Here is a 27202-nt window from a genome sequence, read left to right as displayed (position 1 = left end):
TTTTTAAATAATGGATCTGTATGGGGCTGGCCGGTGGCAGAGTGCTTAAAGTTCGGCACCTACTGCTTAGGCAGCCCAGGTTCCCAGGTTCAGATGGGCACGAGGACCTACTCCACTCATCGACCGAGCTGTGGCAGCATACCACATACAAAGTAGAGGAAGACGGGCACGGATGTCAGCTCAGGGCAACTCTTCCTCACTAAAAAATAATAAATAAGGGACCTGTAGGAACGAATGCTGAAGAATGGCCAACAAGGGAATTTAAGGTGGACCCCGTAAGAGAAGAGGATGCCATCCAGAGCAGTATGAGGAAGCGACTCGGTGGGGGGTAAGGAGAGGTACTGTTCCAAGACAGCTGATTGGCCATTGGTCCTGGAGGGTTATGATGGCGACGTGCCCATTTGGATGCGTTTACTTGTACTGACTTCAGAACGCTGTTCTTGGGTTTCAGGATGCCACGCCCTTGGCTCTGCACAGTGCAATGGCGCTCCAGGAGGTTTCATGCGACAAAGACGAGGAGGAGAGGGGCCACTCAGAGGCCCCAAGTAAGGCCCCCAATCCCTGTGAGGACTTTGTAAGTTATTTTTATTCACAGATAAATGCAAATTAAACAGTAGGGTTAAAAGTAAAGCTGCTTTTCACTTATCTCTCTGGAGTTAGAAGTAAAACATTCTCTAAAGCAAATCTAAGGTCAAAATTAGCAGATTTAAACAGGAGATTGTTTTTATCATTAAATATTTTGAAGTGGATTAGTGAGGATTTGACTATAATCAAAGCTTAAGAGGGTCCCAGAGTGTGTTTGTGGGGTAGGCGGTGTCTGCGCAGCTTTCACATCCACATTTAGCTTGTCTGCACGTGATCTATCAGGGGCTTATCAACTTGGAAAGCTATGATCTTCTTAAAGGAGCCTGTGGGATGCCCAGAGTCCTAAAAAGGGGAGCGAAGACGCCCCTGAAGATGTGACTTCCGTTAACACACTATACACTGGACAATAAAGCCTTCCTGTTGGGAAAGGGCCTTGCAGAGTCATAGGTCATGTCTTCTGCTATGGGCAAAACATTTATTTTCTAAGAGTTCTGTAAAATGTACAGAATCATAAACCATAGCTTTGGAATCATAAAAACATGCTTGAGCCCAGAAAATATCTGGATGATAAATTAGTCTAAGTAATACTAATTTTAATTCAGTATCTGTGTTCCGTAGGTATAATTATTTCACAGCACTGTTTCAGGTATTACACAGGAGCTAGAATGGACTTCATCCTCTCGAAGGCTCTTGAAAGTGGCGGTTTTCTGCTGGCGCTTTGGGTCAGAAGGATCTGCACCGAGTGGCCCTTGTGTGGAGGGTGTTTTGCACTCCTGGCCTACGACGCTCTAAATCTCAGTGAGGCGCCCCCCATCTCAAGTCATGACATTTACTGACTGTAAATTTATTTATTTGCTTAAACATGTGTTGAGCACCATGTGTAGCTTCTCTCATGGAGCATGCTCCAGAAGTTGACAGAAAGAAAAGAGAAGGTATCCTTCTCTACCTTGCATAAAACTACAAGATGACAAATTAGCTAAATTAAAATAACTCTCAGAAAGTTCAATATAAAAGTAACTTTTTTTATGGATAAAGTATATTAAACTGTTTTTAAAAATCAAATATTAAGAATTCAAAAATCTATCTAAAGGCAAAGTCGTTGTTTTAGTCTAACCATGGGAGATGCTTATTTACACATTTTGTAGAGAACAAAATACTAAAATACAATCTGATCCTTATTTGTTCCACCCACAGATCCTATGTTCAGGTGAATCAATTTATGTCACAGGATATACATGCTGTAATCGTATTGTCATACTGTGTGGACATTACCTGTGGAATCCAGGAAAGTTGGAAACACAGTAATTTATCTCAGTAGGCAGATTCTCTGCTTAGTCAAAGGACTCATTAAACAGTCTGCAGGTTTATATTGATTATCTTATAAGCTAGACATCAAATTTAATCTGTGCGGGCTATTGCTGGTTCCAATAAGAGATTGGTTTCCCCTCTCTTCTAGATTTCCCATGAGTTTAGACTGAGTTCCAGAGGCCAAGTTAATTAATGCAAGCTGCCGCTCAGATGCAGATTCCCTAGGACAATTTTTGGGATACAAAAGAGAAACCTACTTCCAAATTACCATGACATAATCACATAACCCAAGCACATATGAGAAAGGGTGAAGTTGGGGAGCCAGCCATCCCAGGACACTAGTGCACTTCAGAATAGAGGGGAGGAAAGAGAAAGAGAAGACACAAACCCAGGGCGCTCAGGCGCTGGCACGGAGTTGGGCATTTATATGAAGTTCATTTTCAATGACTCAAACCTAAAAATGTAACAATTTAAGACACAGAATCAGCATCAGCTTAATCCTTCAATGTATTTAGAGAGGAACAATAATTCTGTGGTCATTTCTATCACAGGAGCAAAATACATATATCAGAGGTATCATCTGGATAGAGGATACAATTCCACCACCAAAATTAGCCACCAGGGCATCCAGGGAACTGAGGCAGATGTGGGAGGAACAGGATGCACGCTTCTGAGACCCACTCTCTTCCTCTGATTGCCCCCAAAGGAAGGGAACGTACGGTGAATCACGTACATAGTCTTGGCGGTCGGAGGCTGGAGGTACCCCCTGCCCCACGTCCTGGGCTGGCTCCACTTGGCTCTAGGGTGAGAAACATGGGGAAGGGGAAAGTGTTGAAGGAGATGACCCCAATGACAAAACCAGTGGCCGTAGAGAGAAGGGTGGGCATATTTTGGGGGTGCAGGCTTCAACTTTGTATTCCTCTTCCTGCTCACTCTTCAGGTTCAGTGTGAGAGGCTAGAGTCGCGGTTCGAAGTCCTTGAACATCCTCTTTTAACTTGCGTGGACACTTTCCTGTCTTCCCCTGACTCCCGCGGGAGGAGTGAGCCTCCTGGTAACAGCGCTGGCGGGGTCTCCGCGGTTCCCCCTCTGTGACCGGAGTGTCTCTCTTTTGGCAGGCGGTTGGCTTGCAGAAGCTCGTTCTGACGCCGCTGTCAGCACTGCTGTCCCTGTTCCCAGGGCCGCAGAAGCTCATCCAGAAGCGCTACGACAAGCTGCTGGACTGCAACAGCCACCTGCAGCGGGCGGCAGGCGCCGAGCCAGGCCTGGCCAAGAAGGAGTACGAGGCCCTCAACGCCCAGCTCGTGGAAGAGCTGCAGGTGTTCAACCGGGCCGCGCGGGCCATCCTGTCCAACTGCCTGTGCAGCTTCGTCGCCCTCCTCGGGGACCTGACGCTGGCGGCCCGACGGCTCTACTCCACGGCGGGGCCGGTAAGCGCAGCAGGCACCTGGCCGCCCGGCCTGGGACCCGTCAGAACCCACACGGTGCCAGCAGCCCTGCTCACGGTGCGCGTGCATATGCATGTGCGTGTGCGTGTGGTTTATTTTAACTGAAGCACTCAGATAGTCTTTCTCTCTCTTCTCCACAAGAAGCTAAAGGACAGCTTCCTGGGTCAGGTTTGCTGTGACTTACACGCCTGTCGTTCTTTTTGGAGATTCCTCTTCAGGCACCGAACACCCTTCAGCTTTGCTCCGCTCACTGATGGAACCAGCGCAGCTCTGGCGCCTGGTTCTCTGTTAAAGCTTATATTTGGTGTTCTCTTCCCTTTCAACCATGACTAAGATGTGAATCCAAAAAGAAGGCCCTCTCAGTGTAATGACAAAAATAGGAATACTATCAAACTAGGCTTTGTTATGCTTCTGTTTTCCTCTGAGAAAGAGAAGCCTGAAGTGTACGCGTGTGTGTGTTTGTGTGTGTAAATATATAGAGATCTCATTTAGCTTTCCATTAGGATATGATTTTATAATTATTTTCCTGAAGAGCAAGAAACATATTCACAACTTAATATCAACTTTAAAACAATCAGCTTGGGTTTCGGCCCTTCAGTTCAACTTTATTAGCTCTCATTCAGCTGGTTAGACATTTAATGGACAACGTTTGGAGGAAAATTAACTGTCTCTACTTTATTTTTTATTGTGTATTTAATTAACTTTTAACTCATCCTTTGAGTGAAATTAAGTTGAATAAACAGGTGCTGTGTTTACATGGCTCAAAAAGCAAAACTACATAAAAACTTATAAGCAGTCTCACACCCACTCTGTCCTAACCATCTTGTCTCCGCTCCTACCCCGTTGTTACTAGCTGATTTTTATCTACCTGGGGCTTCTTTGTGCCATTAAAACTAGATGCAAATATATACTTTTGTTTCTAGACAAAGTTAGCATATTATATATAGCACCATTTTGCAACTCGCTTTGCAACATCCTGGGGGTGCGCCCTTGTCAGTGCACAGACAGCTTCCTCCTTCCTCCACAGCTCTCCACTGGTCTACTGCGTAGCTGTACAGGAGAGTGTAACCAGCCCCCAGTTCTTGGATTACAACTTTATTGAGAATAACTCACATACCATGTATTCTACCCATTTAAATTATACAATTCCATGATCTTTTGTATATTCCCAAGAGTTGTGCAACCATCACCACGACCAGTTTTAGAATGCTGTCATCCCTCCAAAAGAAACCCTGTGCCATTAGCAGTGACTCCACGTTTCCCCCTCACTTCCCAGCCCCAGGCAGCCACCAGTCTACTTCCTGCCTCTACAGATCCGCCTATTCTGGACATTTGGTATAAAAAGAATTATACAGCATGTGGCCCTTTGTGACTGGCTTCTTTTGCTTGGCATAATGTTTTCAAGCCTCATCCATGTTGTAGTGTTTCAGCACTTAATTCTTTTTATTGCTAAATAATATTCCACTGTATGGATATGCCACGTTTTATTTATCCATTCATCAGTGGATGGCCATCTGGGTTGCTTCCACATTCGGCTATTATGAATAATGCTGCTGTGAGCACTCACGTTCTTAATGGATGCATGTTTTCATTTCTCCTGGATCTGTACCTAGGAGTGGAATTGCCGGGTCACATGCTCACTCTCTATATTTAACCTTTTGAAGAACTGCCAGACGGTTTTCCAAAGTGGCTGCACTATTTTACATTCTCAACAGCAACGATCAAGGGTTCCATTCTCTTCACATCTGTCTTTTTTTTAAAGGGAAGCGAGCTTTTTATTTATTTTTTTTACTCTTTTATTTATTTACTGAGGAAGATTCACCCAGAGCTAATATCTGTTGCCAATCTTCCTCTATTTCGTATGTGAGCTGCTGTCACAGCATGGCCACTGATGGACAAGTGGTGTAGGTCTGTGCCCAGGAACCCACCCTGGGCTGCTGGAGAAGAGTGTGCAGAACTTAACCACTAGGCCACTGGGGCTGGGCCATCCTGCCCCACGGGGGCTGGGCTGTCCTACCCCACAGGAGCTGGCCATTCTAGTGGGGGGAGTGATATCTCATTGTGGTTTTGATTTGCATTTCTCTGATCAGTCTTCTACTTTTAAACTTTTTAAATTGAAGTAAAACTTATAGGCAGTAAAGTGCCTCAGTCTGAAGTGTACATCTTAATGCATATTTATGTATTTATACATCTGTGCAACCACCACCTAGATCCAGATAAAAACCTTTTCCAGTTCCTCATAGGTCACCACGACTGCTCCCAGGCTGTAGCCCCCCAAAGCTAACCATTTTTCTGACCTCTGTTACCACAGACTGTTTTGCCTCGTTTGTATTTCATATAAATGGCGTCATACAATGCGTATTCTTTTATGCCATGACCTGTCCCTATTGATGGACATTTGGACTATTTCCAATCTTTTTCTGTCACAAATAATAGCAGAGTCATTTTAGAGGTGTGCAGATGTATCTTTAGGAGAGATTTCTAGAAGTGGGATACCTAGGTCAAAGGGGAAATACATACATAACTGGGCTGGTGTTGACAGAGCCCCTCCTTAAGGGTTGTTCCATTTTGGATTCCTACCTCCAACATGTGAGAGTGCTGATTTCCCTGCGTTTTTGCCAGTCTGGTAGGTTTCAAGTGTAGTTTTCATTGGTATTTCTCTAATTATTAGTGAGGTGGAGAATGATCAAGAGCCATTTCTATTTCTCTTCCTGTGAGCTACCTGTGCAAGTCTTTTCTTTTTTCTTCTATGGAGTTATTGGTCTTTTTTTTTTCTCAATTTCTAAAAACAACGTATATACCAGGGAGATGAGCCTTTTAACTGAGATGTAAATTGAGAATATTTTTTCCCAGTTTACCACTTGTCTTTGGACTTTGTGGTATTTTTTTTCATCATGCAGAAGTTTTTTTAATGTCAAATTTATTAATTTTTCATTTTATGATTTCTAGACTTTGAGTCATGATTAGAAAGGACTTTCACACTTGGAGGCTCCAAATGAATTCACTCATGTTTCCTCTAGTATATTTCTGGTTTCATAGTTTTTATTTAAATCTTTAATCCACGTAGATTTTATCCTTGTTCATGTGAAATATGGATGCAATTTTACCTTTTTCCAAATGGCTATTCAGTTGCACTAACACTATTTATTGAAAAGTTACTTTTTCTTGTTGTTGTTCTTAATATTTTCTCAATGAAACTCAATAAATTTGCAGTTTCCTTGGGAAATCTCATTCTGAGGCTTATAGAGAGAATCTGTGTATCCCCCATGGTCGTGGAGGAAGGCAGGCTCACAAGTTCACAGTAAAGGTGAGCATTGGCAGGAATTTGCTAATCAAAAAAGACACGTTACTCTAGGTATCTTTGATTCCCACTTTCAATCGTAGAATTTTAAAGCTGTCTTCAGTGTCTGTCTTATATTATCTAAATATCTTTCACATTGCAGTCCATAGCAGAACAGGAGCAGAGAGGTACTTTGTTTCTGAGAAATTACAAATGCCCTAAAGTGGAAAGCATGTGGCAGAACCTTATGCTTGTTAAATGATTTTATTATATATTTTATATGTACCATATATATTTAAACTTTTTATCTTTAGATAATTGTAGATTCACAGGCAGTTGTAAGAAGTAATACAGGAGCCCCTGTATCGTTCACATGGTTCCCCAGTGGTGACATCTTACATAACTAGATACGTTTCTGAAAGGCAGAATTGAGCAGTGGTTAGAGGACAGGTTCTCACTAGAGTGCCATGTTCTAATACCCATCCATCGCCATATTACCTTGGGCAAATTATTTTTTCCCCATGTGTCTCAATTTTCTTACATGAATAAAGTGGGAATTATAAAGCTATGAACTTTTTTAAAGTTTGTGGTAAAATATATGACAAAATTTACCATCTGAACCATTTCTAAGTGTACAGCTCAGTATTGTTAAGTGTATTCACATTGTTGTGAAAGAGATCTCCAGAACATTCTATCTTGCAAAACTGAAACTCTACACTCATTAAACGATGACTCCCCATTGCGCTCCCGGCAGCCCCTGACGACCACAGTTCTACTCTCTGTCTCTGTGCATGTGACTACTTTAGATACCTCATAGAAGAGGAACCATACAGTTATTTGTCTCTTTGTGACTGGCTTATTTCACTTAGCCTAATGTCCTCACGGTTCATCCCTGTCACGGCATGTGGTAGGACAGACCACATTTTCTTTATCCATTCATCCATCCATGGACATTTGCGTTACTCTCGCCTCTTGGCAATTGTGAACATGAGTGTGCAAATATCTCTTTGAGATCCTGCTTTCAATTCTTTCAGATATTTACCCAGCAGTAAGATTGCTGGAACATATTGTAATTCTAATTTTAATTTTTTGAGGAATCCAAAGCTCTATTTTTAATTTTTATTTTTGTCAGAGTTATACATGCACATGATTTAAAGATTCAAGCAGTTATTCAGGTTTGGTTAAGAGAAACAATAGTCTCTCACTCCTTTTACCCCATTTCTCCTTCCTTAGAGGCGACTGCTTTTCAACTCTTTTAGCTGAGTTTTTGGCATTTACCTTCATATTTTAAAACAACACTCTCATGTTGCCATTTCATTACTCTTCAATTCTAGGCACGGTACATTCCACTATGAGAAGTGAAGATTTAGTTGCTCTTCTGTCTGCCCCTGCCACAAATATATTCACACACACTCTTTCTATTTCCCGTCCAATACAGCTGTATCATAAATCTGGCTGAGTTTATATTCAGCGTTCAAACTTTTTGACTTGTGTATCAGTCTTGATGCCAGTAGGAAAAACATAACACACTCAAATGGACATCTGAAGAAAAATTTAATAAAAAACTATTTACAAAAATGAGAGTAAGGCACAGGGAAACCTTAAAGCATAGTGCACTGCACTGGGGCTTGTTAAAGGAGGGAGCCTCACAACAGCTAGCTTGGAGGGTCAAGGGCAAGGAGTGGTTACAGGAACATGCAGAGATGGGCACGTGGAGAGTGCTCCACAGGTGCTGGGCTATCAGTCAACACCACGGAAAGGAAACTCAGGAAATAAATACCCGGTCTCACTGTCCTCCCTCACTCTCCATTCCTGTGGGTGCATCGTGTTGACTGAACCCATGTAGAAGCCAGAGCACAAGGAGGCCGTGGATACATCCTGTGTTGATCAGCCTCCCAGAGTGCAGAGCAGAACAGAAGAGGAAAGCAGGAATCTGAAGAAGCAAACAAAGGATATTCAGTACCCACAGGGAATGCTGGTTAGGGTTGAGCCATACTACATCATGATAACTTTTTCTTTCATGTGTAGTTTTTGCGTTTTCCCTAAAGTTAATAATTGTGGGGGGTTTTTTGTCAGTGGCTTAATTTTAATTTGCCTCACTTTATCTGCCAATTGACTAAATCACCTGTTAGGACATTCAGATGTATGAGGTCTTCTATTAATTGTGTCTTCTTGCCGAAATCTCTCCCAAAGCTTTCTGACTCAGTCCAGTCTGAACTGGCTGCCCTTCTTATCTGACAACTGACAATAATCCTGGGCTCACACTTCGTCCCCTTCCAGGGAACCCCTTCCCCTCTCTTCTGGGGCTCTAACGTTTCCTTATCCCCTGTTACTTGTTTCTTGCTTTCTATTTTTATTTGGGGGAGCATATTTTTGAGGCACTTCTTGAGAAAGGAAAGTTGTGAGGTTAAGATTTTGACACTGGAATATCAGAAAATGTCTATACTATCATACACTTAATTGGTTGTTTGGCTGGGTGTAGAATTCTAAGTTGTTCTTTCTGAATTTGAAGGCATCCCACTGTTCCATTGTCTTCTAGCTTCCATTGTTTCTGTTGACAACTCTGAGGTCCATTCTGATTCTTGATCCTTTGTATGAACTTACTCCCTCCTATCCCTTTCTAAAAGCTTCTAGAATGTTCTTATTGTCCCCATCAGTCTGACATGTAATGACAATGTACCTTGGAGTGTAGGATACTTGGTGGGATCCTTTCAGCCTGAAAATTTGTCTTCCACTCTAGAAACATTTTTTGAATATTTCACTGATGATTTTTCTCTCTTCCTTTTCTCTTTCAGACCCTCTTGGGTTGTTCCTCTAATTTTGTTATTTTCTGTCTCATTATTACTTGGCTCTACTTCTCAAGAAATTTTCCTAAATTAATCTTCAAACCCAACTTTTGATTTTTCATTTCTGTTCTCATAATTTTAATTTTTACGAGTTTTTTGTTGTTGTTTTCTTAAAATTAAGACAGCCTTCCTTCCTTCCTTTCTTCCTCACTCTGTCCCTCCCTCCCTTCCTTCCTTCCTTCCTTTTTCAGGGAAATATTCACCCTGAGCTAACATCTGTTGCCCATCTTCCTCTTTTTTCTCCCCGAAGCCCCAGTGCATGGTGGTATACCCTAGCTGTAAGTCCTTCTAGTTCTTCTATCTGAGCCGCTGCCACAGCACGGCAACTGACAGACAGGTGTATGGTTCTGTGACTGGGAACTGAACCTGGGCCACTGAAGCAGTGAGAGCGCTGAACTTTAACTTTAGGCCATCAGGGCTGGCTCAGGTTGCTTTTCTTTTCATCAGACCCTTTCATGTTAGAGGCATGCTTCAAAAGTCTGATATACTTGATCACTCATCAGTGATAAAGAGTTGGGGACTAGTTCGCAGCATTGACACATAGGTAGGAGTTGAAAACTATAAGCTTCAATATTGTGTAGAGAATCTGTCTGTCATTTCATTTGGAACCCCTGATGATAGCATCTTTAGGTCTCTCCTTTTGGGCTGGTCAGAATCTCCAGGGATGCCTCAAGTCCTCTGACTACAGGGTAATGGTGACTGCTGTGCCTGGCTAGGGAGGTCTCTGGATCCAGTGTCCATCCACTCGCTTATTTACCCTCTTTCCAATGTGGGTCCCCTGACCTTATCTGTGCCTAGTGTCCCCAGTCTAGACACTCTCTGCTTTACCATTTGCAGAAAAGAAAACTTTGTCTTCTGCTAAGGTAGGGAAGAAATAATCACCCAGCTTCACTGAAGAGGAGAAAGAATCTGGAGATCCAACTGCTTCAAAAATTGTTTCAGTTTTCTATAACTGTGTAGCAAATTACACCAAATGTGGTGGTATGAAACAACCAATAGTTACTTATTGTCATTGTCTGTCATGGTTCTCGGGGTTCACTGGGCTCAGGTCAGTCATTCTCAGTGTCTCTCACGAGGTTGCAGGTGGATAATGTCTGGGGCTGGAGTCATCTCCAGCCCATGTCTGGGGCCCATGTCTGAGGTTGGTGACAGGATGATGATGGAAGACTCAAATAGCTGGGGGCTGGAACAGCTAGGGCTCCATAGACACCCCATCCCTCTCTCTCTCTGATGTTTCAACATGGCCTTTTGCTATGGCGGCCACAGTGCAGCTGGACTTCTTCCATGGCTACCAAAGTCTCTCAGAGTGAGTGTCCTCAGGGAAAATAGCAGAAACCACACGGTCTTTTTAAGCCTAATCTTGTAAGTCAGACAGCGTCACTTCCCTTGTTCGATTCATCTCAACAATCTGTCCACTGAGGCAATCCTAAAGGCCCACCCAGTTTTGAGAGGAGGGGACACGGACTCCATTTCTTGATGTCAAAGAATTTGCTGATTTATTTTAAAACCACCACACGCTCTTAACCAAAGCTTTTTTCCCCCTCCCACGAGCCCACCCTACCACACTGAAGCTGCCTACTGCTGTCGATTCCTTAGCCTTTCTTCCAAAATTTTATTGCTATTTTCTTCTCTGTTCTTTTTATATTTAGGCTTGAACCTTTAAAAGAATTAGCCCTGATATTTTAGTGGGGTTTCCAGAGACAGCAGACTAGATCATTTTTATTTAGAAGTTCTAACATTGCCCTGAATTTTTGCTGTGGAGCTATCTTACACTCTCGCAACTGCTCAGCACAACCCTACTAAATTCAGTACCTAATAAGATTAAGTAGTTGTCCGGGAACAATGCCATCTTATTTCTACCTACAGATACCACTGTTGGCTTCAACCATCTGTGAAATTCAGAATCGAGTACTAGAAGAGGTTCAAAATCTGAATTTTGTAAAGGACAACAGTGCCACCTTTATTGAGAGGAAACTTAGTTTTGAAAAGAAGAAGCCTGTGCAAATTCCGGTGAGTTTGGTAGGATTCATGACAATGATGGCTATCACTTCTTTGCCTTGTCCAAATCATAGTGTATTATTTTCCATATCACTTATCTCATTCTAATCACATATAATTTACCTACTTATTATATATAGAATTTCTTGTCTACTTCTACCGCCTATACTATGAGCTCTGTAAGGTCATAGATTTTTTTCTGTTTTGTACATGATGTATTCTAAGCACCTAAAATGGTGCCTGACACAAGGTCGGTACTCTATAAATATCTGTTGAATGAATGAACAGAATTTTATAGACCAAAACCGTATAGTTCAACCCTTTCATTTCTCTAGATAAGGAATCTCAGCCTCCAGAGATGAAGTGGCTTTCTCAGAGCCACTTAGCGGCAGAGCTGGGACGGGCTCCAGGCTTCTTGACTCTTGCCTAATTTACTGACATTATTTCCAAGAAAAAGACATGCACGTGTACAATTTACTTAATTATATATTACTTAGCAAGTGCTTAATCCGTAAGGGATTGTCTACAGTATGGCAAAGAATTAAAAAGTTGTCCTAGCCAAGAGGGATTAGAACTTCTGCTTTCTTATTTCCCGTGAGTTTTCTTTCTTCTCTACAACACTGCCCTCATGTGCTAACCAGAGAATTTTTCACCGCTTAACTCAGCTGGATACTTCACACTAATAACCCAAACTATGCCATAACATAATATAGAAATAATCCCAAATCAGTGTATGGCTTCAACATTTAAAACATCTCCAGAGAAGTATTTACCAACTCAGTGAGGATTTTATTATACATTTTATCTAAACCAAAACTTTTCCTTACTTCTCCCAGCCAGAAGCACCACGTCAAACTGACGCTCATCGCTCCAAACTTCTGTCCACATACAGTACAGAGGAACTATACCAGGCCAAGCGCAGGTGCAACGCTACACAGGAATATGACATCAATCTCCTGGAAGGGGAGTTGGTGGCAGTGATGGAACAGAAGGACCCACTGGGGAGCACAAGCAGGTGGCTTGTGGATACAGGACGTAAGATTTTGCATAAGATACACACAACTACCACCTCTTTTCAAGTTGAGATTTTCCCAAGGGCCTCTGTGTGCTTCTCTAAGCACAAATGTTTGGAAAAAGTATACGAATGACCTTGTTTCTTCTTTCTTTTTATTTTGCATCCAGTTATGAAAGGCTATGTGTACTCCTCCTTCCTAAGACCCTACAATCCAGCAAAAGTGCAGAAGGTGGATGCTGAGCACAGGTTCTGTGATGACGACTTTGATAACATCAGCCTCTTTGTGTCTTCACGGCCAGCTCGTGACAGTGTCACAGGCACCCCAGAAGGTAGCGTGAGTGACAGCAGCTCATCTCTTAGTGGCACCTGTGGAAAGTCTGAGGCAAATGGCACTGACGCTGACAGTTTTCAGGAGGTAGATGAACAGGTAAGAATTTGAGCCTTCATGTAAAAACGCTTGGCTGTTCAAATCCTGAAAGACGTTCCCTGAGGGTGCTCTGTCTCTTGTAAGACATAGTGGAAGAGCTCAGCTTTGACATCAAGGAGACCTAGCTCTGTTGCCACTTAGTCTCTGTGCACCTTCTGCAAGGAGCTTAATTCTCCGAGCCTGTTTCCCCAAATGAGGAAAAGAGGACAATAATTCCTACTTTGCAGAGTCGATGCAGAGGATTAGCGATAATGTGACTATGTAAATTACCCAGCACAGGGCAGACGCTCAATACACGGTAGCTGTTGCTATTACTACTCTGCTGCTAAGTACTTAGAGTGAAGCAAGGATGGACTTTTTTTACTCCCTCATCAGAGGAAAACAGCTCGGGACTGCACAGACTGCGCCATCAGTAGCAGGCGGAAAACTGTCCACGGTTCCTCTAAAAAGCAGTTTCTTCATCGAGCTACCTGGGGATTGGCTGTTTTCAGTTTCTTGTATAATGCCACAAACTATGTGCTGAACTTTAAGAGCTGCCTTTCCTGCGCTGCACCAGTGCAGAGGGGATTGAGATAATCCTTTCACAAGGTAAATTAACTATGATAGTGTAGGGTTCTTTTTGCTATCTCAGAAAGTTTCAAGGTAAGTAAGTGTTAATCCCCCAGTGGTGACCAAGTAGCTGGTTCCTCTCATCTGTAGTGGCTTTTTATTAACTAATTTACTTTTTTATAAGGGTGATATATGTTATTTGTGAAAAGTTAAAACAGCAGAAAGACACATATAACTTAACAGTCAGGGTCTTTACCCCTCCTCCTAGTCCTCCTCTTGAAAGACAACACTGGGGACATCTTTTCAGTCATCGTCTGCCTACAACAACAACTAGATTTATATGATGAGGACACAGCGTATGTGTTACATACTGGGTTTTGTTTCACTTAATATATTTTAGGAGCAATAGTACCTGAATATCTACCTTCTTCCTCAAAAAATTCTGCGTAGTCATTTATTTTGTGGACGTGTCATAATTTATGTAACGGTTACCCTAATAATAGACGTTTAGTGTATTTGGGGTTTTAAAAATTTCAAACAATATTTCAGGCAGGGTCCTTGCTCACCTATTTTTGTGCACGTCTAGGAGTCTGTAAGTCTGTAAGGCGAGTCCTGACAGCACTGCAGGGTCCACGGGCTGCGGTGTGAAGTCTTGGTAGACGTGCCACACTGCTCTTCCAAGACGCTTATCTACTTTTAGTTTCTTCCATTGTTAGTACATTGATTGCTGTCCAGTGCACGACTAATTCTTTTTTAAAAACATCTTCATTAAGTTCTCATTGATATATCATAAATCTCATCCATGTCCCATGTACAGGTCAATGACTTTTAGTATGTTTACAGAGTTGGGCAACTATCACCCCCAGCCAGTTTCAGAATGCTTCCTCCACCCCAAAAATCCTTTGCACCTATTTACAGCTGCTCCTCTTTCCCACCCCAGCCCAGGAAATTGCTAGTCCACCTTATTTCTCCATAGACTTGCCTTTTTGTACATTTCGTATTAATGAAATCAGACAGCGTGTGGTGTTTTACAGCTGGTTCCTCTCACTTAGCATCATGTCTTCGAGACTCATCCATGTTGTGGTGTGTATATGTACTTTGCTGCTTTTTATTGCCTGACCGTATTTCCTTCTATGGATACAGCATATTTGGTTTATCCATTCACCAGTCAATGGACATTTTGGGTAATTCCTATTATGAATAAGGCTGCTATTAACATTTGTGTACAAGTCTTTGTGAGGATTTCATTTCTTTTGAGTAGATACCTAGGAGTGGAATTGATTGTTGGTATGGTACATTTAACGTCTTAAGAAACTACCAAACTGGTTTTCAAAGTGACTGCATCATTTTACATTACCCCAGCAGTGTATGTGGGAGTGGGTTGCAGTTTCTCCATATCCTTGCCTTTTTGTCCTTTTGATTGTAGTGATCTCAGTGGGCGCTAAGTTGTATCTCATTGTGCTTCTAATCTGAGTTTCCCTAGGGACTAATGCTGTTGCGTATCTTCATGTACTTATTAGCCACTCCAGTATCTTCTTTGGTGAAATGTCTTTTCAAATATTTGCCCGTTTTAAAAACTGGGTCATTTTCCTTCTTATTATCTGGTTGTAAGAGTTCTTTATATACTCGGGATGCACGTTCTTTATCAGATACATAATTGCAAATACTTTCTCCCAGTCATGACTGATTCCTCACTCTTCTGGACACTACTATGTGCTCTTATCACTCCTTGGTCTTGAAGTTTCAAAACACTATTTTTCTGTTACTTGTTCACTCTCTTAGTTTATTCAGGGTTTCTAGATGACAAATTTATATTATAATACCAACTGATTAATGAATTTTTACCAGTGAAATCCATATACATGATTAAGTGTCTTGGCAGACTTTACCAAAACCCAGTAACCTAGGAGGACAGAAATTTGAGAACCAGATTTGTGAAGACACCCTGCACCTGGCTTGGTGTCGAGCTCTGGTTCTCACGTGGCTTTACGGGGCCTTCTGGCATCCGTCCCTTGGCGAGGCTCTCTCAGCGTGGGATTTGTAGTCTAAAACTGTGTCCAGTTCCTACGAGCTGCTACTGCTGAAAAATTCTCTGTCAGTGATCCTGTCAATATGTATCATGCGAATTAGGTCCATTAAAGTTTCCATTACCAAGAGAGGAAAAAATGAGATAATTTTCTTTTGCTCAAAATAGAAAGTGTATTGATGGTATCTCTCCATAAAGTGCTATTTGTTTTCCTTTTCCTCTGAGTTTAGAGCCAATTCAAAATAGACCTTGGTGCCAGGGACATAAATGTAAGTTTTATTACTAATAAAGCTGGACTAGAAAATACAGCTTGGATCTGTGGCCACAAGGGATCCCTGAATACCTCCCTCTGAGCTGAAATAGCCCAGACCAAATTGCAGGCCTCGCCTGTGTGTGGGCACAGTCTGTCCCAATAAACTCGCTGCTAGGTGAACAGGCTGCACCTGTTAGAAACCCCAGTACAAGGGAGAGGAGAAGACAAGGCCACATAGGAACATTTCCTTAGATCTTTATTCCAGCCAGTAGACATACACAAGCCAGTGGTTTTCAGACTCTTCCGATCACACGACTACCATTCATCACTTGGAAACAGAGGGAAGCCTTGCACGATCCTCCTAAGCCTTGCCAGAGAGCTGATGTTTCCATTCCGTTGGCTCTTAGAAAGTGTGGAGAGAACGGTCAGCACCCATTCTTTACCACTAATGTGGATTTGTGGTGTGACAGTCTAAGAGACCAAGATGCTACAGAGGTCCCTGTAAGGTGACTGAAATGTGGGAGTAAATCGCACTATCTTTGCCAACAGTGAGACTCCACTGCATTTTGTGACATGCACATCTGAGGTACCGACCCCATGCAGCGGTTTTCCATGTGGCTGTTTAGACTTCTGTTCTTGATTTTATTGTATCACAGGGACATCGACTGAAGCCTGTGCTGGCTTAACTGGATGCCACTCTGGGTCACCATTTCTTCCCCTGTCCTTTCCTACTGTGGCATCAACACTTTTTTGCTTTTGTCCAGAATTGCAGTAGTCTGTGGCCAAGGGGTGTTGTGGCTGTAATCCAGCCTTATTGAGGACTCCAGCGGACCCTGACAACAAGGACGGGGGGAGGGTAGCCTTGGACTATACGTGATATTCTGAAGTCCAGAGCTCTCCACAGGTTTTCAAAGGGAAATTCTACTTAGAAAGGTTAGAAGCCACTGCTCTACAGGCTTACCTTGCTGTCCATTCTCCCACCCAAGCAAGAAAGACTGTTGGACAAAGCGCTTCCAGCACTTTCTAGAATGGCTCTAGTGAATCAGAAGTCTTACAGGCAGAGTGGAAATAGAACTTATCTGCAGTGGGACACTTCTGTTGAGTGTCTACTGGATGAGACACTGTCATAGGTGTAATTCGGAGCTGTGGTCACTCTGCTTTTGAGGCCTCAGACCCGGTCCATTCAGAGTCCTCCATGCACATCCCTCCCAGATAGCACAGACCTTCTCTGATGTTCTAGAAGCTCCCCAAACAATGACCCAGAGCCTTTGTAGAATAATGAGGATGCGCTAATGGATACTCACAACCTGGCAGTACGATTTACACTAAGGGACTTGGTTTTTAACTTCTTTACTCCTTACTTTATGCTGTATCAAAGAATATAACAAAAGCAGTCAAATGAATGTCTTCCCATTCTAAGGTATTCTCCCCTTTCCCATCAAATAGTAATAGCATGATCTGTATTCATTTTCCATGCTGCATAAGAAATTATCACAAACTAAGGGGCTCAAAACAACACACATTTATCATCTCACAGTCTCCGGGTCAGAAGTCCAGCACAGCTCAGCTGGGTATGCTGCTTGTCATCTCTCATGGCTGCAATCTAGGGGTTTGCTGGTCTGTGTTCGCTTCTAAATCTCAGAGCTCTCTTCCAAGCTCATGGTTGTTGGCAGAATTCAGTTCCTTTTGCCAGGACTGAGGCCTCCATTTCTTGCTGGCCCTCAACTGAGGACCACTTTCAACAAGCAGAGGCAGCTCTCAGATCCTGCCACGTGGCTGCCTCTGTAGACAGTTCACAACATGACTGTTGGCTTCTTCAAGGCCAGGAAGCGAGCATCTCTCTGGTTTCAAATCTCCCTTCAGAGAAGGCCTGGACTCTCTTTTAAAGGGCTCACCTGATTATGTCAGGCCCACTCAGCACAACCTTTGACTAACTCAAAGTCAACTTATTAGGGACCTTTGTAGGCACCTCTGCAAAATCTCTTTAGCTTCGCCATATAATGTAAGCTAATCACAGGAGTAAAATCCCATCCTATTCACAGAGGGGATCATATAGGACATTCAGCATTCATCCTGGCGTCCCTCTTAGCGTTCTGCCAACCACAGTATCTATGATGCCTTGTTTGGAAGCAGAATGTTGGGCTAATGTGACGCAATGTACTTCTCAAAGAGGACCAGGTTTAATAATGGCTAAAACCCAGTTTTAGATGGAAGTTCAGTGTCTGAGAATCAGTGCTCTTTTCTTTTTCCACATAAATAATCCCAAGAACCTAATTTCTGACTTCTAAAAAGTTAGTTGTTTTGCCGCTGACCCTAAATTCATTTTCTGGTCCACCATCTTCACATTTTCAACAACTAACGGTGGTGATGCTCATGCCCAGTATGTCACTGTTTAGGCAGTGCTGTAAAAGCCAGCAGGCTGCACTGTCATGTGGTTAAGTCGCCATCAAAATGATGCTTTAGAGAGCTACTTATTGATGTGAAAAGACTTTGAAATGTATTTTGAAAGGAAAAAGCAGGTTGCAAAAACTATGTATACTATAATTAATGTTTATTACCACTTCAGGTAGGTAGGTAGAAGGAAAAGAGGAAGAAGGAAGGAAAGAAATATTAATAGCAGTTCAGTGTGCTTTTTTTTTGCTTACTTTTATTTTATTTAAAATTATTTATAAAAACTACTCATGTAGTAACAACACAGAACAGTTAACTGAAGAACATGAAAGCTTGTTCCTGGAGGGTGAGAGAGAAGAATGAGCATTTTTCAGGCCATATCGCTATCTTGGCTTCCTGAGCTACATGTGACATAATGCCATAAATGCTGGTTTTGTAGATTTTTGGTGTTGGAAAGGAAGATTAAAATACATTATGATTTTTGTTGTTGCTAATTGGAGAACTTGGATGAAATCAACAAAATGAAATTCCATGAAGACAGGTGAAGCAGCCTCCGAGGGAGGAGTAACCGGACGCACAGACACAGAGCGGACGCTGGACCGCAGTGCTGCCACAGGCGCCCAGTGCTCATAATCAGTGGTGACAGACTGGGTGTGAGTCCATAACACAATACAGTGTGGTATAGAAAAAGTAAAAGCTGTGGAGAGCTGGGCTGCGCTCACAGAACACTGAACACAAAATGAGCCAGAGATTTACAGAGTGCAAAGAGGCAATGAATAAAATACATTGTAATGATGCCAAGGAAAAGGAGAAAAGGATCAGATGATTACGGCTTATATTAATACAATTTTTATCATTGAAAGTTAGCAAGATGCAGCCTAGAATTAAAATATTTTTTAAAAATGAGAACTCCTTCAGCTTTTAAATCTAGAACAGGTTGAAAAATTCTAAGTTGCAGTCTAATGTTATCAACTGCTGTCTCTTTAGAAGCAGACAGTTCCACTTTGAGTATCCGTCTCATGTTGAATGGAGGCATAAACATATTATATAAAAACTGAAAAACGCCCATCCTAAACTAATTCTGGACCATGATCATCTAAAGGATTGAAAGTCTATGTTGTAATTTTGTACTTTAAATTTACAATTTCATGAGAATCCATATTTAGCATTTAAAATGTAAGCTTTGCTATAATTTCATGCCAAGTAGATCTAGGTGGAAGATTCTGCATCCCCGAGAGAACTCGTGCCAAAGTGGAAGGCCACCAAACACTCGGGAGCCGTGTCTCAGTAGGTGTTCCAACCTGCTCAAGAATCCACGGCTGCACTGGGAGAGCATGTGCACCGTGGACAAAGACCACACAGGATGGCTGGCGACAGGTAACGCGAGCTCTGACAGGTCATGCAGAAGCTGGATGGCAGCACAGCACAGTCCCGAAAGCTTTTGCAACCCAGATCTTCCGCTCTGCTCTGTGGATCTGTGAAGCGTTTTCACTTTCTAAACAGCAACCGAAACAGCAGCAGCCAACAGATTTGAGACTTCAGTCTCTTTCCACAAGAACATCCTCTGCACATCCTGCTGGAATTGAGTTTGCTTCCTAAAGTATCGTGAGAACTGGGCCAGGCACAGGACCACGTTAGAAGCTTGGTCCCAGCAGCACTGAGCAGCAATGTAGTCAAGGGCACGTTGCTCCTCCAAGTCCCAGCTCACAGGTTGCTGAGGACAAAGCACGTGTGACCTGCAAACTGCCGTGAGCTCTGTGAAAGGTGGCTGTTACTGCTACCTCCCCATGGCTCGAGAATTCACAGCGCCCCTCTTTTTGCTTTCTCTTTGACTTTTTTAAGTTTCAAAGTAATCCATGTCCAACAATCTGTCTTGTATTTTGTGGGATACAAGATGTTCTCTTATACATTCTTGTATGACACCCAAGGCTTTCAGCCTAACTTTCGAGTCAAACCAATATCTATCTAAATTCCTACTGTGTGTGTACCCTGAAGAGGCCAGGGGAGACCCCGAGGTGGAGCTCACGTGAGTTGTTGAGGTGACACATGAACCACCGGTACCAGAGTTGCATCCAAGTTAAATCGCAGTTCAAGATCTAAAGAACCACTTACCTGTAATCACACTGCCCCCACACTTGCCCACTCTCTTCCTGCTCAGTGAAGTCCCCGCGTGTCTCCTAATTTCCTCCTCACGCCAACCCTGGGTGTCGAGAACGTTCGTCCGCTGGCCTTTCCCGCAGCACCCTGTCCCCACGTGTTCATCTCTGTGCCTATGAACGCGGCACGTCCACTCCCTTCATCAGCTTCGTCACCTATTAAAGGTTACTTCTTTCAAAAGCAAGCTCACACTTAGCTGATGTGTCACCTGCATGTGTAGGGTGGGTTTTTCTGGTTTGTTTTTGGGTTTTTTTTGTGGGGGCCTTTCCTGGGGCATTTTTTTCCCTAGCTGGGTGTAAGCATTCTGATAACATAAGATCTGGCACTCAGTAAGTACTTAATAAGTTTTGATTATATGAATGAATAAATGTTAGTCAATTGCTTAATTTTACACCATAACAACATTTTTATTATCAGTCTTGTGATTTTGGTGAAAGAGGGACTCAGCACGTGTTCAGGTGCTTCTTATGCATCTAATGATCATCAAGTGTGCTTTTGAAGTTAGAGAAAAATTCTTTTGACTCATATGTTTTATTAGTTTCTTCTAGGTCACTTAAAATAATTTAAAAATTTTAAATTTAATATACTTTCATTACAAAGGTTTAGAAAATAGGAAACAAGTAAAAATGAAAATCACCTAATTCCACCATTCAAAGAAACTAACAATATTAGACTTATATTGTACAACTGAATTTATATCTTTTTGCTTACTATTTTATCATAGAATTTGCCCGTTATTAGTCTCAGAAAGCACCACTTTTAATGACTACAAATTTCCTTAGTTAAGCGTCTAGAATTTAACTATTCCCCTCTTGCTGAAGCTATGTTATTCCCATCCCCGTCCCACTTCTCACCTTACAAATGGGTACTGCAGTAACATCATTGTGCAGAAATCTCTGCCAATGTTTCTATTTCTGTAGAAGAGATTCTTAGAGCTATTATTGAATAAAAAAGAATTAACGTCTAAAAAGACTTTAATAGAAACTGCCAAATCGCCTCCAAGCATGGACAGTTCAGACTCCTCCCAAGAGAATGCTAAGAAGGCCCATTTCACGCTCTTCTTATCGGGGCTGTTCCTCAGCAAAATAAATCCAACAGGAGGAGTTCGGGAATGTGATTTTGAAAAAAATAAGAAAACTTGAGCATTCCTTCTAAAAGGTTGGAAATCTTTATTATGTTTGTCTCAACTTTTAGGTTCTGCTTTTCATGATGTCACTTGCTTCTCTGTCTAGATTTTCTATGCAGTTCACGCCTTTCAAGCACGGAGTGACCATGAACTCAGCCTTCAGGAATACCAAAGAGTTCACATACTCAGATTTTGTGACCTGAGTGGCAACGCAGAGTGGTGGTTAGCTGAAGCTCAAGGGCAGAAAGGCTACGTGCCAGCTAACTACCTGGGCAGGATGACTTACGCGTAGCAAGACAAGCCTTTGACTGTGATTCCTGCAAGGTGCTGATGGACTGCCTCACAGAACTGACACGACAACATGCTGGCCTAGACGTCAAGAAACCGCCCAACTACAGGACCTGATACTGTATCAGGTTTTAAGAAAGACTCTGCTTCCTAACAAGAGTCTTTCAAAACGCATTACGAAGAGCACATGTTGATGGAAACACGAAACAAACAGCCTGAGTGCCAGCTGTTGCCGACCTGAAGTGGAGATCTTTGAAAGGGTGGACGTCTCCATCACCAGGAAAGGCTGGGTCTAAGGATAGGTTTCTTCAGTTTACTCTATTATGTATTTTGCCTCAAATGTTTTTGTTTTCCATATTTGTCACTCTTTTCATATGCTTGCACATATATATATATACACACACATGCCATACTGACTATATGGTTTATATATATGTAGTGTACCATATGATATGGATTATACACATATATGCATAAACCTGGGAGCATACTAAGTATACCTAAGAATAGGAATTGATCACCAGCCAACCAGAAGTCTTTGATGTGGAGCCTCATTTTGTTGTTGTTTGGCTTGAGGATTCACCCTGAGCTAACATCTGTGCCAGTCTTCCCCCACTTACATATGGGACATCACCACAGCATGGCTGATGAGTGGGCTAGGTCCATGCCCTGGATCAGAACCTGTGAACCAGGCAGCCAAAGCGGAGCACATGGAACTTCAACCACTCGGACATGGGGACAAGCTTGTGGAGCCTCTTTTCAATGTATGTTTAAGTGAAAAAAAAAATCCTTGAATAACATGGTAATAATATCTTAACATTTACTGACTGCATACTACATGCTATTGTTCTAAATGCTTCTATGTGGTACTTATTTTATACCTTATGAGGAAACTGGCCCAAAGGTGAAGTGGTTTAGCCCAGGTCACAACTCTAGTAAGGGGTAGGCCTGGGGCTCCACCGGGTCTGGCTCTGGGCCCCAACCTAGTGCCACGCTGCAGTCACTGTGCAGCAGCATGTGCAGCTGCTTATTGGCAGAGCATTACTGACGCAGGGGAGCGACGTTGAGGAGGCCCACTCTCCTCGCAGCCCCACATGTAAGGACTGACACATTTTTCAAAATCAAGGGCTACAGGAACTTCCATATTAGCCTACAGCAAATGAAGTAGCTAGATTTATTTTTATTGTTTTGCTTACACATTTTTGAAAGTGTAACTGTTTAAAAATGATCCTACGTGATCCCTAATGACACTTGAATGAGGAAATATTCTGGATCGCTCAGTCATATGGACGATGAACAGGGAATGTATTCTGTGCTCTGAGCCAAGATTAACTGTTTTCAGTTGCAGTCTGTATGCAGACAAGGCAGGCACTGAGGAGACCGCCTGCTGGAACGCAACGTCCCAGGACACTGAAATTTAACTGGACAGCTCAGAGCTGTCCCCTAAGAGTTCAGGCATATTTTTGTCAGGACATTTTACCAAACTAAAGATGCTTCTTTGGAACAGAAAAGAGATTAAATTTGACTTAATGACTTCCTTTAAAAACCGTGGACTTTGTCCACATAAAATGTGCTAATATGACATTAAATTTTAAGATTTGATTGCTACTTTTTGAAAGATTTGATGTCTGTAATGTATACTGTTACATATATTATGGAGGAATTCAAGTAAAATGAAGAGAGATGCTGACTTGAACATACATCTATGACGTACAAATTCATAATCATGACGACATCTGCATGATAGAGAAATTTGCATTTTATATTATTCCTAAAATTCTTAATCTAAATATGGTATTATGAAATTCCACTGGTAAGTTGTTTTTGCATAAAATATTTTCTTGAGTTAGGTACCAAAAGACGACTCTCTTTTTTGGATATACAGGGACTTTTTGTCTTTTGAATGGTGCTTCGTACCCAACAGTGATACATAAGTAAATTCCAGTTTGCCTAGGGTAAAGCAAACGGAAATCCAAACTTGCTATTTGTGGACACTGGGGACACGCCCCACAACTAAAATAGGGCGAAACTCTATATATGAATGTGTGTGTATTTCTATTAGCTGTGACCTTAACACTTGCCCCGAACATGAAGAATTATCTAAGTGTGTAGCACATATCTGCTTTTCTGGCTGAAAGCAGTGACTAGATGTGTATGAGAAGCTTTGTCTACTTGTGTGGTCCTAGGATTGACGCTTCCTGCTGACCTTGAAGAAACCACCCCACTAAAATCACGGCTGCAGTCAGCTGCTGAGCAGGAGCTGTAATGAAGCCACCTCCTGTAGCCCCCATTACTGCGCGAACATAGTCCTAGGAAACTATGTTGTTGCTATTTTAAAGATGTACTACATTTCCTATGCCATTTAGGCTTTTTTTTTTTTTTTTAAGCATTATACAACAGCCTCATTTTCTAAGTATTTTGTTTAAAATCAAGTAATTATAATTTTGAGGTCAGACATTATTTTGCCGGGCTTAAGGGAAACAAAATTCCAAGAAAGTTATGGTGTGTATGTCTTCAAGTTTAAAAAGATAAAACTGTTGGTGAAATCATTATAATTAAGGTAAGGCATGCTAATGAAATTATTTCTTTATATTTTTAAAATTAAATGTTATTCTACAGTATAGAATTCTCTGAAATGGGTATTTCTACCAAGAATGAAGGGAAAATTTTTGTGGCTGTTTTTCTTTGTAAAACAAATAAACAAGTGCATGTATACATTTTATTTAGTATTTATTTTTAAATACAAATGCTCTAAACTAATATTATATATAATAAAAGTTTAGAAATTATAAAAAATCCAGTAATACAAAATTATCATGGGTGCTTAAATCACGTGAAAAAGTCAAAAAGCCATTAGTTAAACATTCTTTATATCTCAGAAAAATATCTTTAATATTCATTGCTATAAAACAATTCTACGAAGGTTGAGTTGTGCAGAAGAGACACAACGCACACGGTTAGCGCTACAAATGCAGCATTGCATGAAATACTTTAAGTGCTGATACATTCCAGATTTTGCCTAAAATGTACTTTGGACTTTTAGAGATGGCTATTAAGTGCCTGACATTATTTGTGATGAATAATTCAGATGATTTACAAAAAATTAGTGTTTTCATTTCTGAAATATGGAATTAAAAACTCTTCATTTTTCCCATAAACTTCTTGGATTTTTGTCTATTGCAAAAAAAACCTCTCAAAGCCATGTGAATAAAGAGAAGAAATCTTTACATTCTGAGATGGCAAGAAGACCACTTTATTCAAATCCTGTTTGTTGTGACTATGGCTTCTTAAGGTACTCAATGCACTGCTCAATGCTGAGCACATCTAGACCTCATGAAATCTGAGCTACATCAGATATGCAAATTTACTTTATAGTTAATGAGGAAGAAAGGAAATGTCATTGACTGGAAGGACATTAGACTGTATACTCTCCAGCGATATACTAGTATCTATAGAATGTTATTATTTTTAAAGTCTAATTTTTTCAGTTATCTTCCCTCTTCTTATATATACTAAAAAATACATATAAAAACCCAGTCATTGGGGCTGGCCCCGTGGCCGAGTGGTTAGGTTCGCGCGCTCCGCTGCAGGCAGCCCAGTGTTTCGTTGGTTCGAATTCCTGGGCGCGGACATGGCACTGCTCATCAAACCACGCTGAGGCAGCGTCCCACATGCCACAACTGGAAGAACCCACAACGGAGAATATACAACTGTGTACCGGGGGGCTTTGGGGAGAAAAAGGAAATAATAAAATCTTAAAAAAAAACAAAAAAACAAAAAAAAAACCCCCAGTCATTACATTCTCTGTGATGTACAAAATTATTCCAATATAACAAATCTTCACTCCAGGGCTGCTGGAGTTGAAGCCGAGCCTCTGCAGGCCAGCTGCTGCTGTCATGACATCACCCTCTAGAGACAGGCAAGAGTGCTTTAGATTTTAGGGAGAACAAGTCACACTCCAGCATACACTGGAATGAGATGTTCCTGTTCAAAAATCTAGGGGATGTATTCTTAGGAAATTAAATAAAGCTTATCTTACTTAAAAAAACAATATTATGCTATAGAAATGTATTTATAGCTTTCTCTAGTTGCTTATATAATTTTTGTAATTACTGCATTAATAAAATTTCTGTAAAATGATATATTTTCTATATAACCTATGGCTATCACAATATAATTTATAATCTCAGTTACTAATAAACAGTAGCACCACATCCGTGTTAAGAGACAGAATTACCTAACCTTTGAATATTAGATGCCTGCTATTTTATCTCATTAATTATCATCTGTTTTATAGGTCAGCCCTGGTAGTCTAGTGGTTAAGATCTGGCGCTCTCACCACTACAATCCAGGTTTATTTCCTCGTCAGGGAACCACACAACCCGTCTGTCGGTTGTCACACTGTGGTGGCTGAGGGTTGCTGTGATATTGAAAGCTGTGCCACCAAGATTTCAAATACCAGCAGGGTCACCCATGGTGGACAGGTTTCAGCAGAGATTCCAGAATAGAGAGACTAGGAAGAAGGACCTGGCCACCCACTTCCAAACACACTGACCATGAAAACCCTGTGAGTGGCAGCAGTGGAGCAGCATCTGAAACGGCACCAGACGGTGAGAGGACGGTGCAGAAAGACTGGGCAAGGCTGCGTTCCGCTGCCCACAGGGTTGGTCCCCACGAGTCGGAATCGGCTCAAAGGCACTAACAGCGACGTTTACAGTGGAGGGAACCAGGATCACACAGCTAATACGTGGAAGGACTGGAGTTCAAAACCAGGTCTTCTGACTTTAAGCCAGTGTTCCTTTTTTTTGAAAGTAACTAAAATCTATGATTAATAATCTAAAAGCACAATATGCAAAACAGAAAAGTGATACTGACCAAATTTCTACTAAAATGGGATTTGACTTACCATTCTAAAAGTTTACCTGTTGGCTTATTTACTTATCTGTCTATTCATTCATTGAGCCCATAAATATTCACTGAGAGCTGCAGCGGGAATACCAGTGTGCAAGACAAGATCCCTGCCCTCACATAACTTATATTCTAGCGTGAAAGACGAACTATACACAACAAAACAAAATAGATGATAAATACTACTAATACAGAGTGGCCACTTTCATCACATGCTCAGTCAAAAAGCCTTGGAGCTCACTTAACGACATGGGAAAACCATGCTCTAAGAGCTCCTTGAAGACAAACTCTAATGCCAAATACACCTCTAGAAAATATCAAACTGAGTCACATACTACTAGATGTACACATACTTACACAGATGTGTGGACTCTAAATACTTGTACGTACACACAATCTACAACAAGAGCCCCGACCAATGAAAACACTACTAAACAACTCTTCTGAAGCACCAGACACTACAATAATTGCTTCTCCCCTCAACTCGGTGCAGCACATATGTTGACGGTGACAGGAGGACATTTTCCCGCTCGAGGGCCAGTGTGCCAGCCACGTGCGTCGCTGCTTGAATGTCCGGTAGGTGCTGAGGCCACATGAAC

The 27202-nt window shown here is 41.8% G+C and overlaps 1 protein-coding gene across 1 annotated transcript in view; it reads left to right on the top strand.

The window, feature by feature from the left end:
- The window catches only part of ARHGEF38 (Rho guanine nucleotide exchange factor 38), a 120509-nt gene extending 96235 nt beyond the window's left edge, over positions 1–24274 (top strand). The window contains exons 10-15 of the mRNA XM_070611813.1: positions 452–574; positions 3010–3321; positions 11332–11475; positions 12300–12498; positions 12646–12905; positions 21514–24274. Coding sequence (XP_070467914.1) covers positions 452–574; positions 3010–3321; positions 11332–11475; positions 12300–12498; positions 12646–12905; positions 21514–21699 — 1224 coding nt within the window. The 3' untranslated portion in view covers positions 21700–24274. The remainder of the gene's footprint in view (positions 1–451; positions 575–3009; positions 3322–11331; positions 11476–12299; positions 12499–12645; positions 12906–21513) is intronic.
- The last annotated feature ends 2928 nt before the right edge of the window (positions 24275–27202 follow it).

The sequence above is a fragment of the Equus przewalskii genome, chromosome 2, assembly GCF_037783145.1.
Source record: "Equus przewalskii isolate Varuska chromosome 2, EquPr2, whole genome shotgun sequence".
Classification (NCBI taxonomy): Eukaryota; Metazoa; Chordata; class Mammalia; order Perissodactyla; family Equidae; genus Equus; species Equus przewalskii.
Note: the sequence above shows the minus strand (reverse complement) of the source record. Positions and strands in the feature narration are given on the sequence as shown.